Source organism: Prionailurus bengalensis, chromosome B3, assembly GCF_016509475.1.
Source record: "Prionailurus bengalensis isolate Pbe53 chromosome B3, Fcat_Pben_1.1_paternal_pri, whole genome shotgun sequence".
NCBI lineage: Eukaryota > Metazoa > Chordata > Mammalia > Carnivora > Felidae > Prionailurus > Prionailurus bengalensis.
In genome coordinates, this window is record NC_057355.1 from 31,976,021 (window position 1) to 31,993,462 (window position 17,442).

General features: G+C 51.8%; 1 protein-coding gene across 3 annotated transcripts in view; it reads left to right on the forward strand.

The window, feature by feature from the left end:
• Nucleotides 1-999: 999 nt before the first annotated feature.
• The window catches only part of LOC122468436 (cholesterol side-chain cleavage enzyme, mitochondrial), a 28,105-nt gene continuing 11,662 nt past the window's right edge, over nucleotides 1,000-17,442 (forward strand). The window contains exons 1-3 of one of the 3 annotated variants that reach the window (XM_043555024.1): nucleotides 1,000-1,112; nucleotides 6,013-6,110; nucleotides 6,246-6,797. Coding sequence is in view for 2 of the 3 variants with exons in the window: in XM_043555022.1 (XP_043410957.1) it covers nucleotides 14,941-15,209 (269 nt within the window). In the remaining variant the exon portion in view is untranslated. Of the gene's footprint in view, nucleotides 1,113-6,012; nucleotides 6,111-6,245; nucleotides 6,798-14,911; nucleotides 15,210-15,527; nucleotides 15,691-17,442 lie in introns of those variants that run through there. The other 2 variants (XM_043555022.1, XM_043555023.1) reach the window with 2 other exon arrangements.

Below are 17,442 nucleotides of genomic sequence, written 5' to 3' on the forward strand. Positions count from 1 at the left end.
AAGGGGGGGGGGGGAGGATTTTGCTTTTTGACATTGACGTTAATTGATCATTTTTAGTTTTTGCAGGTGTGATTACCTTTAACCCCAACACATTTCTGCAAACTTCCTCATTCGACTGTTGAAGCCAAACGTGATCACCCACACCCCCAGCGTGAGGATAACTTGTTCATTTCCTCAGATTCTGTCTCTTCCTCTTCCTCCTACAGTTGGGTGTGGAAACTGGGGAGCAGCAGAGACCATGTCTGTTTTGCTCACCGCTCTATCCCTGGTGCCCATGACAGGGTCTGGCACATGGTAGATGTTCAGTTCCTCTCTGTGAAATGGGTAAGGCACTCATGGCAACCACGTGGCCTTGTTGCTCCCTGCCCCGCTCTCCTCCTATTGAAGGGGCCACCACACAAGGGTGGGGGGATCTTCTGAGGCATTACTGGGGGAGGGGAGGCCCTGTGCTGAGCGCTGATGGAATCTGGGAAGAGACTTATTTAAAAGGAAAGATGAAAGTAAGGGGAGGGCTTGGCTGTTGGTGAGAGGGGGCGAGTGGGTTGGAGAAGGTCTGGACACCGACCTGGTTTGGCTGGTGGGAGGTTAGACCACGGGGAGGGGCAGCAAGAGTTCTGGACTCAGGCTGTCCCGTATGCCCCCCAACAGGGGGAGTCTGAGTTATGGAGCTGACAAGGCTACCCGAAGGAGCCTGGAACTTGGTCTCCCGCGGCACACCTGTGCCTGGGGACAACATGGCCAATGCTTGCTTACCCCGGATGCCGGATCAGCTCTGCAGCTCGCGTCCTGGCCTAAAAAAGGAACGCGCAACACCTGCGCCAGGTCTGTTGCCCTTCCCCACGCAGTCTTTATCCAGGTTTTTGTCTCTCAGCTCCGCCCTGGCCCCGCCCCTCACCCCCAGCCAATCGGAGAGCCCCAGCAACCCCCACGTCCAATGCGGAGCCTCTCGGCCCAAGCCCCGCCCCGCCTCCACCTGCAGCCGCGGCAGTGGACACTTTGCGATGCTGGGTCACCTGCGCTTGTTCGCGGAATCCTGGGCCTCTCCTCCGCTCTTGTGGGTGCTGGAAGGGATGGCGACCTGGGTGCCTGACGCGGAGCCAAGCGTGTACCCGGTCAGTGCCCGCTCTCGGGATCGCCCTATCTGGGGGCGGCACCTTCTTCACGTGCGCCCTCCTCCCTGTCCGCTCTGGGACTATTTAGCCTTGACTGCTGAGGCAGACTTTGTAGCCCCAATAAGTCCACCCTGAGCTGGGGCTGGCTGTCCCGTCCCCTCGCTGGCCCCGTTGTGGGGTCCAGACGTAGCCCCTTTCTCTCGGTCCTCTGCCTCCCGAGCCCATCGTCGTCTTAATCCCAGGCAGTTTGGGTGTCCCAGCCCAGCCCAAGGCCCTTGCCATGGGCTTTGGCTCCACCTAGTGGCACAAAGTGTAACTTCAGAGGCACTGACAGGCTGGGGCGAAGGTGGCGGCGGCTGGTATGCAGGGGATACCTGGACACGGCCCGGTGACAGCGGAGTGAGCCCAAAGTGGCCTTTCTCTCCTCAGCCCATCTCCTCCCTCCGCTTCCGAGGGGAGGCCGGGGTGCTGCGGAAGGTTCTTGCCAAGCACAGATGCGCCTTCAGTCCCCTCTGCCCCCAGAAGGCTTTGATGACCTAACAAGCAAGGACTCTCAGAGGAATTGGTGCCCCTGCCCCCCATCTCTGGGCTGGCCCTGACACCTGGCTGCTGCTGCTGCTGCTGTCCCAGAGCTCCCACAATCCTAAGAGATCCTGGTTCCGTTCCCCTGAGTACTGGCACTCAAACCAGCCCTCTTTCCACTTTTCTCCCTGCCTTCATGCCGGCTTCTTCTCAGCCATTTGCTCTCTGCCCTATCTCATCACCCTCTGTCTGTGCCACTGTGTCTACATTTCCCGCCCTCCTGGTGGTGCGCTGCCCTAGTGCATGGAGAAGCTTCTCACAGCCCTCTGGCCCCTGCGTCCACCTGCCTCTGTAGTCCCCAAATACGTTTGCCTCCAGTACCCACACCCTCAGGAGGGACGAAGTGCCTGTGCCACCCTCTGAGGCTGGCTTGTGTCAGCCTCTGTGCCCTCAGCAGCTCCAGCCGCTGGTGGCAGTAAAGAAGTCCTTTCTCACATGACAGGGCACGACGGGACATGACATTGCTTCCTGCCCTGCTCTTAACTGGTTCTGTTGTCTTCCCGATCTGGAACTGGACCCTGCCTCCATAGTCCAGCCAAGGCGATGTTTGTCCTTAGGGTGTGTGTGTGTGTGTGTGTGTGTGTGTGTGTACGTGTGTGTGTACGTGTGAAGGGTCATATGCTTTGGGTGGAAGTTAGGGAAGACCCGCCGGCCCAGGTTGCTTCAATGTTGCCCATCAGAGGAACCCATTGTCCGAGCCTCCAAAGGGACCATTTGAATATTTGACAGGAAAAAAAAAAAAAAAAAAGATTGGCTCTAAAATAAGAACACTGCAAAATTGAAATCAATAAATTCTTAATCAAATGTCCAACTGTAACATTATATCAACCTCATTAATTGTTAAATTTAGTATGCATAAAATTTTTATTACATTTGAAGGAATGTGTGGGCTGGGTTTTACGAGAATTCCCAATTGTAATTTAAATCAGTTACTCCTGGCCAAACGGTTTCAAGAGCAAAATTATAAATATCCTTTCAAAAATATTACAGCAGGTTTTTAATGTTTTAATATGTTTGCACTGATATAGGGCAAAGCTGTCAGAAACAGAAATGCCAGGGCTTGCAGAGGTCCTACAAACAGCTTTTTGTCTTAGGGTGAAGCAGGAGGCAGGCGTCAGTGAGGATGAGGGGGTGGGGGTGGTGATGGGGCACAGGAAAGTCTCAGGGGACAGGATGGGGACAGTGATGGTGACAGGGGGAGGGAGGTGTAATGTCTTCTTTTACTTCCTTTGTTTTTAAATTTTATTTTTTATGTCTTCTTCAGGAAGTGTTACTCAACCCCTTAAGTTGGGGTGCAGGGGCTCCTCTGGACTTGTGGGGTCATGGGGTCTTATAGGAGCAGGGAAGGGCCACACTGTCGCTGAGTGAAGATTAGGGTTCAGGCTTGAGCTCATCCACGGGGAGTCCATGTGCCCAGTCCTCAGCCCAAGAGGAATAAGTTCTTCTAGGAGGGTTGTGATGAGAGGCATCTGGGGCCAGCCCTCAGAGGTGCCTTTTGCAGGGACCCCCAAACTGGGAACACTCCTTTGCTAAGGGCTCTGGGCCCTTGGCTTCTGGGTCCTGTCTTCCTCCCACCCCCACCCTACTTTACTGCCACCTCAAAAGTTCTGTCAAGTCAGTCCCATATTTTCCTTCATTTCATTCTCTCTGGTTAGAAGGACTAGCCCAGGATCCACCAAAAGTCCCCGAAGTGGGATCCCCTTTCCTTCAGGGCACAAACACTCAGTCTTTATAAACCCTGGTTATGTGATGGCCAGCCTGGGTGGGGAGGACAGATGTTGTCATTTCTGCCTGGGAAGATCTCATGACCCACAAATGGCCACATGACCCCTCCCAAGGCCAAAAAAAAAAAAAGGGGGGGGGGGTGGGGAGAAGAAAGAACAGTGAACAGCAAAAGGAATTTAGTGTTAACAATAATAAAGTTTTGAGTTGCATTTTGCTACTTAAAATTAGATAGGTCACAACCTTGTGGCCTGTCACTGGGCTGGTTTCTCTCCAAACTGTCTGGGTCCTGCCTACTCCTCACCGCAGACCCTTTGTTGGAGTGCGGGTCGTGGCATGAGAATGTAGAAGAAACTCCCTCCCTCTGAGAAGGGAGTGGGGAGGGTGCGGCTTGACCTCGGGGTGGCCTGATGCAGCCTGGAGCTGTGCATGAGTAAAGAAACAAGGAAAGAAGCAGAGTGTTCATGTATGGTGTTTATATCCTAACCGAAGCCACAAGACAGTGGGAAGGGGGTATTAAATTCAGCGACGTTAGCTTGGCTACTCCGAGAACCTACACAGTTTCTGAAGGTGCTCTTCCAACACCTAGAAAAAAGCAGAAGTGAATAGGCCATAAAAGCCCAGGAAGAGGCCCACGAGGTGGACCTGCTTCTGAATGTTTCATTATTTTGATCCTTGCAACAATCCCAAAAGCAGATATGATTCCCCATTCTAAAGATAAGAAAGTTAAGGCTCAGGTAGCTTGCTCAAGGCCGCACTTGGATTGGAACCCACATTCATCCGGCTCCAAAGCCTTTGCCCGTTTCACGACGTGCACGTGTATTACTGGGGCGTCTGCGTGGCTCAGTTGGTTCAGCATCCAACTCTTGATTTAGCCTGTGGCCAGGATGCATGAAAGGAGAGGCGAGAGACAGGAAGAGAGTTACAGAGAGAGTGTATGAGCCCTGGAGTACTATGGGATCACCAGCTTTTTACCTTGACTTTTCAAATTTATGTCAATGAATTTTTATTTATTTATGTATTTATTTTTGTTGAAGCCCGTTTGAGCTGGATTTTTGCCACTTGCTACTGCAAGAATTCTAGCTAATACTATTCTACAATTAAATGTGGTACGAACACAGAGCTCTTCCCTCCTGGAAAGGAAAAGGTGACTGGGGTAGTCACAGTTCTTGATGGCAAGTGACAGAAAGCCAGCTGGAGTTAGACGATGCAGACTGGGGGTTTATCAGAAGGCCAGAGGAGTAGCTGGGCCTCTAGGGCCCTGGGAACAGGAGCCAAGTCCTGGCTGTGACTAGTGTTCTCTGTGGTGCTATTCTCTGAGTTGCTGTGGCTCTGGCTTCGTCCTGCCTGTTGGCTTTTCCCCCTCTGGGCGGACAGAACATGGCCTTCTATCTCAGCATTTGGCCACTATGGAAAGACTGATGCTGTTTCCTCACTTGAACTTCAGAATGTTCATGAATGGCTCGGTCTGGGTCAACTGATACTCAAGGAGAACTGTCATTTGTGACCAGAGGGGAGGGTTACTTGGGACTCACCTCTGTTTTGAGGGTCTTTTCCAGAGGAGAGGGGCTTCTCATGAGACGGGGAGCCCCCTTACAAAGTGTCTTCCACAGGAGTGCAAGTACTGGTCAGCTAGTCTGTCTCAGACACCGTGCTGGGGGCCATCTGGGGTTCCAGGAGCATTCTTGCTCCCTGCAGATTTTGCAGAGATTGAACGATAGACCCAGATGTCAGACAGGGTCAGGTTCTTGGCTTCACTCTTGGAGAAAGTGGATAGAAGGACCAGGCTCCCTTCCCGTTCTTTCCTGACTTGGCCTAACTTACTGTCACCAAGACTGCTAGCTGGCCATGTTATCACCAAAGGGAAAAACTGCATTTCCCAGCCTCCCCGTAGCTAGGTGCACTCGTGCGGTCAGGTGCAGCCAATGAGACGTACTTGGACCTGTGTGGTACCTCGAGGCTCCCTTTCTGTGGGAGAGAATAAGCTCCTATCTTGGGTAAGCCTGTACTTTGGATTTGCTGCTTATCCATCTGAATCTGATCCCAGTCAATATAATCGCCATCTTGGTCCCAGACAACATTCTAGATGGATCTAAACGTGTACTGGCTCCACTCTGAGGACTGCAGGGAGGCTACGGAATGCGGGAAGCAGGAGGGGGAGGAGGGGATGTGGGCTTTGTAAGCCCCGGCCAGCCCTCCCGAGAGAGCCAGGAAGGATTCCGGCTCCCGCTCACTGGTCCAACCTCACCCATCAGAGAAGTCGGGGGTGAGATGGGTGCTGATTTTTCCACGAGAAGATGAGGGGCCTGAGCATTTGCCAAGGGCCCCAGAGCTGGTAGGGGGTAGATATGAAATTGACCACGTATTTGGCAGACTCTTAAAATTGTTGACGCTTTTCCTGCTACTTGTGGGTGTTTGTCTGAGACGGAGGTCGAAGGCGTAGGGAGGCGTGTCCAGAGCAACCTGGTGTAGTGCGGAGGGTGTGAGGCCCATGCAAACCTGAATGCACGAACCTGTCTCATTTCTGGGGCCCGATTAGTGTGTCTTCCGGGCTTTGGTTTGAGCTCAAAAATCTGACATTTAAGCATTCTCATAGGGAAGCAAAATGAGAAAATGCCGTCTGTGTGACTGTCTCAGAGTTTCTCCTGAACCGAGTCTCCTCATCAGCCTCCTCCTGGGCTAGTTGTCACTTAGGTAAGAGCCCGCCGGCCCCTCTGCTCAGGGCAGCCTCGTGAGTGGGTGGGCAATATCCTGGGTCCCTTCTAGGCCATGGACGTGCTTGCCCTTGTGGACCCTATGACTCTGTACTGTCTTCTCCGTTTCTACAAGGCCATCAGGAGCCATTCAATTCCAAACAGCAGAAACCCCAACTCAAACCGGCTGGAAGTATAAGAGGACTCATCAGCTTATGTCCTGGAAAGGCTCAAAGTAGGCCTGGCTTCTCGACACCTTTCTATGAAACCCCCTGTTGTAATTCCAGGATGGTTGCCAAACATCTCCGGGGCTGCAGGCTTCCTCCGTGCAGATTAAAATATGCCCACGAGTGCCCTGACACTTCCTTTAAAAGGTGGAGCCAAGTTCCCTTCTCCTTGAGTGCTCTTCCAACACCTAGAAAAAAGCAGAAGTGAGTAGGCCCTAAAAGCCCAAGAAGAGGCCCACGAGGTGGACAACGGAGGCCTCTGACCAACAGCCAGGGAGAACCGCGCCCCCGGCCAGTGGCCACTGAAAGGTCTTGAAGCAGGGCCACTTTAATCCAATGAGCTTGGCAGTTGGTCCTCAGCCCCGGCCGGACCTCAGGTGACAGCAGCCCCTCGTGAGAGACCCTGAGCTGCAGCCACCCAGCAGAAGCTACTCCTGGATCCCCGGCCCATGGAAACTGAGGTAACAAACATTTGTTGTCTTAAGCCACAGTTTTGGAACAATTGGTTAAGCAGCAATAGACAACATATTCAGCTTGTCCAGGGAAGACGATGTGCTTCTAGAAGTTTGTTCAGGAAAGAGAAGAAGCTTCTGTCTCAGAAGCCTCCAGCAAAACCTTCCTCCTAGAGGAATGTGGGGGCCACTCAAAGTACTTGGCTCTAAGTCAGGAATTCGTGAATTTTACCTTGGTTCTGCAATTCTGTGAAGGAAAACAAGTTGATTGCTTTTCTTTTCTGTTCTTTTCTTTTTTTTTTTTTTGTGGAAGCTCATTGCCCCAGTGCTGCCTGTGAGACATGACCTTCCCCGACTGATGTCATTCCAGGCTCAAGGTCATCAGTGAGGCAAAACAGCTCCCTCTAAACTCTCTTTATCAGAAAGTTCATGCCTGGATGGGGCAGTGGTCCCTCCTCTCCTGGGAGAGCAGTAACCACTCTTGATAAGTGCAAATATATATGTATATACACACGTGTGTGTGTGCGCGTGTAGATATATGTATTTTATTTATTTATTTATTTATTTAGCTAAAAAACTGCTCTAAGTTGTTGTTTTTTTTTAATGTTTTTATTTATTTTTGAGACAGAGACAGAGCATGAGCAGGGGAGGGGCAGAGAGAGAGGGAGACACAGAATCTGAAACAGGCTCCAGGCTCTGAGCTGTCAGCACAGAGCCCAACACGGGGCTCGAACTCACAAACCAAACCGTGAGGTCATGACCTGAGTGGAAGTCGGACGCCCAGTCGACTGAGCCACCCAGGCGCCCCTACTGCTCTAAGTTTGTTGAAAATGGTCCAACACTATGTGAATCCTGGGTCAAGTGACTGTATAGGGACAACATTCACTGTCATGGGTGATCTATGGGCTGCCAAACGTAACAGAAGGGGTCAGGAGGACAACAGTTTGCGTGTGTGTGGTAACAGCTTTATTGAGATATAATTCACATACCACACAATTTATCCACTTAAAAGGCACAACCCAGCATTTTTTAGTATATTTGCAGAGTTATACAACCACCACCATAATCAATTCTAGAACATTTTCATGTTCATCACCCCAAAAAGAAACTTCATACCTTGTAGATATCATCCCCTCTACTTTCTGTCTCTTGTTGGTGTGTTTTAAATATATCTTTTGTTTGCCAGCAGATAAGATTCTGAGAAAAATGGAGAGAAGTTACATTGTCCAATGTAAAATATAAGATATAGTGTAGATTGTTGTCAGGAAATGTTCTCCATGGCATGTGTGTGCTTTCTGACATATACATTTTTATCCAATGGGCTGTAGTTTTGTTGAAAGTCTATTATGATTGATCTTTGTCATCTGGGAAGGTGTTGGGTGCAGGGAGGGGATATGTGGGGGGTGCTGGCCTTGGCTGGGATGGACCTTGTGGTGTAGTATAGTGGTAGGGGTTGTCAGGGCAGTCCAGAGAGCTTGTGTGGGGACAGGGAGAAGTTGACATTCCGGGTTGGGTGGTGACCTGATTTGCCAAGATCTTGGAGTGAGTCCAGAGTGGCCTGACCACAGACCTCACTCAAGAGACCCAGGGCTCCTTCTGAGTCAGCCATGTTGAATCTTGGCTCCAGATCAGGGCCAGCTGAGGAGGAATGACGAGGATTGGGGTTCAAGGTGAAATTCTTTTGTTTTGAGTTTCTTCAAGGCCTAGTGCATGAAGGCCTTCTCAAACCTCCTCTTCCTCTCCGGACTTCCCACCTGTCATCAGCCAGGGGCCTACTCTGTGAAAGTCTGCAGTGATCGCTGAGTTAGCCTCACACAGGCTGGGGGTAGGAACTAGCCATGCCTCTCCAAATGGCCACTCTTGATTTGGGTCCCTGTAGCTCTTTGCGGTTGGGTGGGTGGGCTCAAGGCCTGGCTTCAGGCCTGCCGCTGTTTCTGCTTTGTTCTAGTGACTCAGGGCAGGTCTCTGCCCCTCTCTGGATCTCGGTATTCTTCTCTCTATAAGGGGAGACCAAAGAAATGATACCTAAGGGCCTTTCTCACAGGTCTCAGCCTGTGAGACCTAGTTCAGTTTAGGGGCACTGGTCACTGGTCTACAGTCACAGAGTGACACAGAGTCACAGAGTGCTTATCATTTGCCTTCATTTGGTTCCCTTAGGCCTTCTCAGCAGCATGGCAAGGGGACTGAGAGTCCAGGTCTGGGAGAAGGACCCCGTGGGATTTTTTTTAAAGTAGGCTCCACACCCAATGTGGGGCTTGAACTCACAACCTTGAGGTCACGGAGCCAAGGGACCAGTCTCCCTAAGGGAGTCCCTCCCCAAGGACTGAGCTCCCCAAGGGACCACCTGGGTTTTGATCTCAGCTGTGCCTCTGGTTAGTGTTGTAACTTCAGGCAGATACCCATGCTGTCTATGCCTTGGTTTCCTCATCTCTAACACAGGGAAACTATTAGGACCTACCTCGTGGTGAGATAACGAATAAGCGGAATAATGCACGTAGGTACTCTGCACACAGGAAATGTCCAGTATGTTCTAGGACACGCACGTGGAAAGTTATGGGGCTTGCCCAGGGGTAGAAATGGAAAACCAGGATCTTCTCAATGTTCCCAAATCCAGATGCTTGTGAGGCAGGGGGCCTGGGAGCACACCTCTCTACTTCTGTTGGGCACTGGTCTCGTTTATTTCCCCTTGGCAGTGTGTTGACAGGGGCCGTGGGGGATTCTGGAGCCGTGGGCCAGGGTACTGGGATGCGAGGGATGTGGGTAGCCTGGGGAGTGAGCTGTAGGTAGTTGGACAAGGCCATGTCCTGCTCACGGGGGGCCAAGTTCTTCACTCTTATAGGGGTGCAGTGTGGCGAGACACGGTGCCTAGGGCGTCACTTTCCTTCTCGCAACTGTCTCTCCCCACCGTCATCCCGAGCCCTGCTCATCATTGCCAGGCATAGTGTGACCCAGAAAGAACTTTCTGTGGAGCCCATTTCCCTCCTGTCCCCACTGGCCTTGCCCCACTCCCTCAGTCCCCTCCACCCAGGCTCTGGGCCTGCTCCCCGCTCTCCTACCTGGGCTCTCTTCCCTCTGCTGCTCGCCACCTGAGCAGGTTCCCCTTATTTGGCCCAGGCACCCTGAGGTCAGCTGAGGAGGGTGCTGCCCCATCCAGGCCCTGTCCAGGTGCCCTTCTCCCATGGACGCACTCCTCCAGGGGGAGGTCCACGCCCAGGAGTCATGGAGCGCAAGGCCTGTGGACAGGGTTCCGAAGACAGTGTCCCCCGACTTCCAGTTGGACCCTATCGGGGGTCCAACTCATTGGACAGAGGTGGACCCTCAGAGATGCATCCGTGTCTCAGGGTAGCCAGTCGGTAAGAGGTGGCGCCCTAGTCCGGGCCGGTTTCATTCCGAGCTGCGATCTACCTCCCTCTGTTCCATGCGTCATTTGTTCTCTAGAATGATCCTTCGACGGCTGCCTTGGAGAGTGCACGACGGACAAGAGCCCAGCAGGCTGTGGATGGTGCCCTCAGCTGGCCTCAGTAAGGCAGTTCGGGGTACAGGACACAGACGGCACAAAAACTGACAGGAATGAGAAGTGCCAGCTCTGGCTGAGCCTATCCGCTCTCCCCTGGAGATGTGGCCCTCTCCTGCCTCTTGCCAGCCTTCTGTACATGCTCCTTCTTTGTCCTCTTCCTGGGGTTCTCATCTTCTCCCACTCCCACCCTTGGGGGCCCCTGAACTTCATCCTTCTCCTCGGAGGCTGGAAGCCTCCCTGCGGCCTCGATTTCATGCTGCTCCCTTGGACTGTACCCTCCATGAGGACAGCGCCCGTGTGTCCCTCCCCTCTGTGTCATCACCTAGCCCAGTGCCTGGAATAGAGGAGTGGAGCGCTACAGGTGTGGGAACAAATCAATACACCTGTCCCCACTACGGTCTGGTCCCACCCGACCACCCAAGTTGACCTCGAACCTTAGAGTTTTGAACTTAAAAGAGTAAGGCACAGATAAGCCCAATCACAGCGTGTGATGTGGCTTTTCTAAGAGATAGTTCAGGAGCATTGAATAATACATGGAAAGTACGAATGCCAGTTTTGGTGCAAATGCAGTAGGACATGAAACTGTGCAAACCCGATGACCCCGGCTATGTGCACAGACCCCCCTGAAGGGCTTCTGGGTCAATGTGGTGAGGTTTGCTCTCTGGAGACATCAGCCATGGCGAAGCACGTGAGACGTTCCATACCGAAAACGTGGAAGATTGTTCCTCAGGGCAAATGACCAGCCTAAGTGAAGAGTCATGTAGCCGCTGACTTTGGAGATCTGTCAGAGTCCTCCCTAATGAGCCTGCCACAGCGGGACGAGTGCCACTGACGTGCTCCAAACTCACCAGCCTTCTGGGTTCTGCAGGACTTCTAGCAGACTGCCCCAAATTGGTAGGCATTTCAGGAAACTTCTAACATGAAAGACAGGGTCCAAAACAAACAGAAAAAGGAACCCAGAGGAAACAGGGACAATACAGAGAGCAAAAGAAAACAAAAACACCCAAACAAACAAAAATCCCAAACAACTAAACAACAACTGTATGATTAATATCTTTAGAGAGTTTTGAGGAGCCGTTATGTCCATATCGTGTCCATAATCCAGTGGAGGGGTTGGAAGCGAGAGCAGGGAATCTCCCATTAGGTGGGATGAGAAGACATGGAAGAGAAAAGAAAGAATCAGCAGCAGGTAAATCCAGGAAGTTCGTATATGATGAACGGGAGTTCCAGAAATAGAGAAGAGAGGAAATGGAGGGGGAAATTCTGAAATAAACCGTACAAGAACGTGTCCAGAAATTTGAGGACGTGAGTCTCCAGATTAGGACCCGATGAGTTTGACTGTGTTGAGAAGAGAGTTCCATTCCCCTCTGGGACATGGCATCAAGAGTTGCGAGGGCCGGAGCAGAGGACTGCTATTTTCCCCTGTAAGCTTTGTAGTAACATGATGGTCAGCTGCAGATGTTAGCCTAGTGAGGCTGCCATCCTCGGTTATTCAAGCACGAATGTAGGTGCTGCTGTGAAGGCAGTTTGTAGATGTGATTCAAATCCACAATCGGTTGACTTTAAGTAAAGAAGATCACCCTAGACAATCTGGGTGGGCCTGGTTCAACCAGTTGAAGGGCCTTAAGAGCAGAGCTGAGATGCCCCTGAAGGGGAAGAAATTCCACCCGTGGGCTGCAGCTTCCGCTGGTGCAGAGTCCCGCCTGCGCTTCTAGCGGTGCCACCTGTGGATTTCAGACTTGCCCAGCCAGCCCCACATTGCATAAGCCAATCCCTTACGTGCCTTCTGCTAGTTCTGATTCTCTGGTTGAACGTGTGACAGACTTTTAGCAGTATCATTGTATATTATTGTATCATTCAGAGTTGCTAGTTATCAAGAACAGAATTCACTCCGGCTAATATTTCCTAGGGGAGCGTTTATCAAGAGATACTACGTAGTTCACAGACTCTCGGGGAGGGTGGAGAATCGGGTGTCAGGAACGTCACCCGAATCCCATCCCAGAGCTGCCTCGGTGGCCACCCCCTGACCTGCACGGGTCTCCCGTGCTGCAGCTGGCCCTGGCTGAGGGTCTCTGCCATCACATGTGCCATAGCGGGTTTCACGTGGCGCTCCCCTCTTCGTGTCACTACCTGCTCAACCAAAATTTCATGAGAGGACGCCTGACTGGGGAGCCCCAGCTATCTGCCTGCATCCCAGGCAGGGTTCCCTGCATTCCAGGGACACTGGAAAAGTGAGTTTCCGGTTTCTGCCTTGCGTGTGGAGTCCTTAGTTGGAGAATCTCCAAAAAAAACCCAATTTGTGAGCATTTGTGCCTGGCAGCCCCACCCTGGATACCCAGCAGGTTTTGATAAAAGCCAGGACCACATTCAGCAGCCCCGACTACAGTGAGAGTCTGCCGGCTGCCACCAGAGCCAGCCGGACAGATGTTCGGGTGTGGCGATGCTGTCACCACTGCTGGGACCCGCTGAGGGAACTGCGGCCTCTTCCCTGCCAGGTGGCAGTGCCCCGCACAGTTTCTGGAGGCCCAGGCTTCCAGTACTCCTTCCCATTCTCGGTGTGGGGTCAGGGTGGCCCATGCTGTGCCCCAGTGACTATGTGCTGTCCCTTGACCCAGGGACTTCCTTCTCCCTCCACCTTAGGAGCAGGGAGCAGCACCTAGCTTGAGTCAGGTTTAACTCCTACTTAGTGAGGCTGTGTCCTCTTTGTAAAGGCCCGTTGTTTTTTTATAGGAAAAAGAATCTGTTAGAAAAAGACGACTTTTTTTTTTCCTTTACATTTTTATCACGGTAACTTATATTCCCTAAAACGCAAATATCACAAATTCATGGCTCAGGTGAATTTTCACACATGTGAAAACACAGATCAGGACAGAGAACATTTCTAGCACCCCAGAAAGTTCTCTCATGCCTTCTCCCAGTCGTTATTCCACAAGAGAACCACTTCTTTTTTTTTTTTTTTCAACGTTTATTTATTTTTGGGACAGAGAGAGACAGAGCATGAACGGGGGAGGGGCAGAGAGAGGGAGACACAGAATCGGAAACAGGCTCCAGGCTCTGAGCCATCAGCCCAGAGCCTGACGCGGGGCTCGAACTCACGGACCGCGAGATCGTGACCTGGCTGAAGTCGGACGCTTAACCGGCTGCGCCACCCAGGTGCCCCGAGAACCACTTCTAACACCACACGTTCATTTAGCCGATTCTTGCACTTGACTCGAGTGGAGTCCAACAGCATGGACTCTTCTGGGTCCAGCTTTTTTCACTCAACATTAAAGACTCAGGAGATTTTAATTTTTCTTGTTTGTCCTTTTCCTCAGTGTTCTACAAGGAACAAACACAACTGTAATTTAGTTTATTTTTTTATTTTAGAAAAAATTTTAAATGTTTTTATTTATTTTTGAGAGAGAGAGCGTGAGAGACAGACAGAGCACAAGTGGGGGAGGGGCAGAGACAGGGAGACAGAATCAGAAGCAGGCTCCAGGCCCTGAGCTGTCAGCACAGAGCCTGACTCAGGCCTTGAACTCGTGAATTGTGAGATCATGACCTGTACCGAAGTTGGATGCTTAACTGACTGAGCCACCCAGGCGCCCCTAGTTTATTTCTTAAAAAAATTTTTTTTTATATATATGTATTTTTGAGAGAGAGACAGAGTGTGAGCAGGGGAGGAGCAGAGAGAGAGGGAGACACAGAATCCGAAGCAGGCTCCAGGCTCTGAACTGTCAGCACAGAGCCTGACGCTGGGCTTGAACTCACGATCTGTGAGATCGTGACCTGAGCCGAAGTCGGATGCTCAAACAACTGAGTCCCGGGAGCCCCGCTCCTAGTTTGTTTTTTATAGATAGTATCTTTAAAAATAAATGATAAGTCCTGGGGCCCCTGGGTGGCTCAGTTGGTTGAGCGACCCACTCTTGATTTCAGCTCAGGTCATGATCTCACGGTTCGTGGGTTCAAGGCCCGCTCTGTGCTGACAACGCAGAGCCTGCTTGGGTTCTCTCTCCCTCTCTCTCTCTGCCCCTCCCCTGCTTATGCTCTCTTTCTCTCCCAAATAAACATTAAAAAAATAACGATAACAACACCTGCCATTTTCAGAAAATATAGATTTTTTTTTTCCAAGCAGAAAAAGTAGAATTTTAAAAATCAGGGAACTATACAAAAAACAGTTTATAATTACCTCTCTCTCTCTCTCTCTCTCTCTCTCTCTCTCAATCAGCAATGGGGCCGCAACTAAGATGCAGGCTGGCCCAAAGCTGCAGGGTGGCTCTGACCTCCTCCTCCTGGGTCCCAGGTTGTCCGTGTATGCTGAGGGATGTCTGCCAGCGGCTGGGTCCCTACAGCAGGGCTCAGCCGGAGGCCCCAACACCCCAGCAGAGGAAAGGCACAAACCTGTACCATTTCAGGGATCTGCTGGAGCTGTAGTGAGGACAGAGGCAGACGGGTCTTCCTGTGCTTCGGGAAGCCTTTCTGGCTGCAGAAATCCCAGACTGAGTCTCGGCACCCCAAGTCTGGGAGGGGCTGTGTGTGGGCTGGAGCCAACAGGCCAAGGAGGGAGGCTGACAGCTTTGTCAGCTCGTTTAGCCTTGACTTGCTGCTTATAAGCTGGGCCTCAGGGGCCCAGGGCCAGAGTCACCCTGGGACAGCATGCTGGCCAAGGGGTTCCCTCTTCGCTCAGTCCTGGTCAAAGGCTGCCAGCCCCTCCTGAACACTGCACGGGAGGGTCCAGGGCATCCCAGGGCGCCCACTGGGGACGGGGCTGGGATCTCCACTCAGATTCCCCGCCCCTTCAGCGAGATCCCCTCCCCGGGAAACAACGGCTGGCTAAACTTGTACAATTTCTGGAGGGAGATGGGCTCACAGAAAATCCACTATCACCAGCTCCAGAACTTCCAGAAGTATGGCCCCATTTACAGGTAAGCCTGGCAGATTGTGGGGCTCATGGGTTAGGGTAGAGGGCTGCCCATCCTAGATATAACAGGGCTCCATTAGGAAAAACTGTTCAAGAGAGAGGTCTCAAACATAAAGCCATTAACATGAACTTAAAGTCAAGAAATTTAGGATGATAAATCTGCTTATAGGCTCAAAAAAACAGCCAGCAACTCAAGGTTATGTGAAACAGGAAATACCAGACATCGCACTGCTGGTTTAGGCCGGGGGTCCCCTTCCCCAAAAGTCCTGCCCTCCATTCCAGGCTCTGGTCTACTTCTGACTTGTTTGTTCCTTGCCTGGGGCTGGTGGCAGGAGAAGAGAGAAGGCTTCCCAGACAATGGGTTCAGTTCCCAGCCCTGAGGCCTCAGGTCCTACACGCTATGAAATTGACTGGGGGGAGGTGATCAGGGCCGAAGCCCTGTTAACTGCCTCCCTGCCTCAGCCGTCCTTAAGACAGCTTGGAAGGTAAGTTTGTCATCCCACTGTGGGAGGAAACTGAAGCTGGAGAGGTAAGGATTCTTGCCCTGGTCTCCTGCTGGGGTGCCGGCCTCACCCCTCAGCCCTCTGGAGCAGCTCTGGAGCAGCTGATTTTGTCCCTTCCCCTCGGCTGGGCCACAGCTCCTCTTCTCCAGGCATCTGCCTTGATTTCTGCCTCAAGGAAGGGGCCTTTGGTCTTTTAGCCTCTGAATGTACTCCCCCCCCCCCTTCCCCTATTCCGAGGGATGGGGTCTGCGGGCTGCCCTTGGTGGGAGGCCTCACTCGTTCTGATTTAGCTATGCACCTTCCAGGCACACCTGGGCTTTGTTCTGAGCAGATACTTAAGAGACTGGAGGTGGTGGAGGTGCGGGTTGGGGGCAAGGAGGGGACCCAGGGAGGGGCGGTGCATTTTCCTTTAAGTGAAAGGGTCAGGATGGGGAAAGGGCATTGATAGGATATGTTGCCTGTCTTGAAGGGGGGGTCGGGACGGGAGGGCAGGCAGGGCAGGCGTGTTTGTGGAGGGGTGCAGCTGCTCATTGGTCAGGGTTCCTTCCTCCTCCTCTCCCGTCAGGGTTCCTACCTCCTTCTCTCCCAGAGCTGGTTGGAAGCAGGGAGTCCCATCCCGCCCCCCCGCCCCCCCCCCCCCCCCCCCCCCCGCATTGCCCAGCACAGAGAAGATGGATCCTCCCTTCCTGCTCCCTTCGCTCCTCCTCCTTCCCTGCTTCTTCTCCCTCGGGTAGGAACCTAGGAACTCGTATTTTATCAAGCCCCTTCTGTTTTCTGAGTCACTATCATCTGAGGCTCTCGACGCATCCTTGTATTTGATGTTACTATTCACATTTTACAGATGGAGAAAGTGAGCCAGGAAGGAGAAGGTCATTCCTGCGTCTTGCCAAGGTCACACAGCTTGTCAGGGCAAAGCCAGGGCTATCTTTGGAACCCCAATTGTCTGACTTCTAGTTCAGTGTCACTGTTATGTTCTAACTTATAGCCCAGAAATGATACATTTGTGAATAAATGAGAATAAACAATTCAGAAAATATAGACAAGCACAATGGAAAATTGCAATCAGACACAATCTCAATTTTGATAATATGTATATTTTTTATTTGAGAGAGAGACAGTGCACGATGTAGGGGGAGAGAGGCAGAGAGAGTAGAGAGAATCTCAAGCAGGTTCTGCATTCAGAGGGCTCAAAGATGCAGGGCTCGATCCCACAACTCGGATCATGACCCAAGTGGAAGTCAAGAGTTGGACGCTCAACCTACTGAGCCACCCAGGCGCCTCTCAATTTTGATAATATTTATGTAACATTAAGAATGTGAATATATTATGTATGCTGTTTGTTGGGGTCCCACAACGACATATGGAGGACTTCTTTCCTCTTCTCTCTCTTTAATATAATTTTAAAAGGCAGCACGGTAGTCCGTAGTGTGGATAAGCCTTATGATGGTAGCCAGTTCTTTAAAGTGGACACCCAGCCCTCTCTGGGGTTTTTTGCTATTAGACACGAGGCTTATCCATCAGGCATCATTGTCACGCTTCAGATCACTGCCTCGGGCTAGATTCCCAGAGTTGGAATTGATAAGAATGGCAGTTCAAGGATTTTGCTGAGCTGGTGGGGGGAGGGGGGGATGGGGCTAGTGGTGTGAGGTCGCTTGGTAGCTGGAAAAACACGGAGGGGATTTTCTGGGAGGCCACAGACAAAGCCCAAAGGGACCTGGGAAGGTAGGCTGGGGT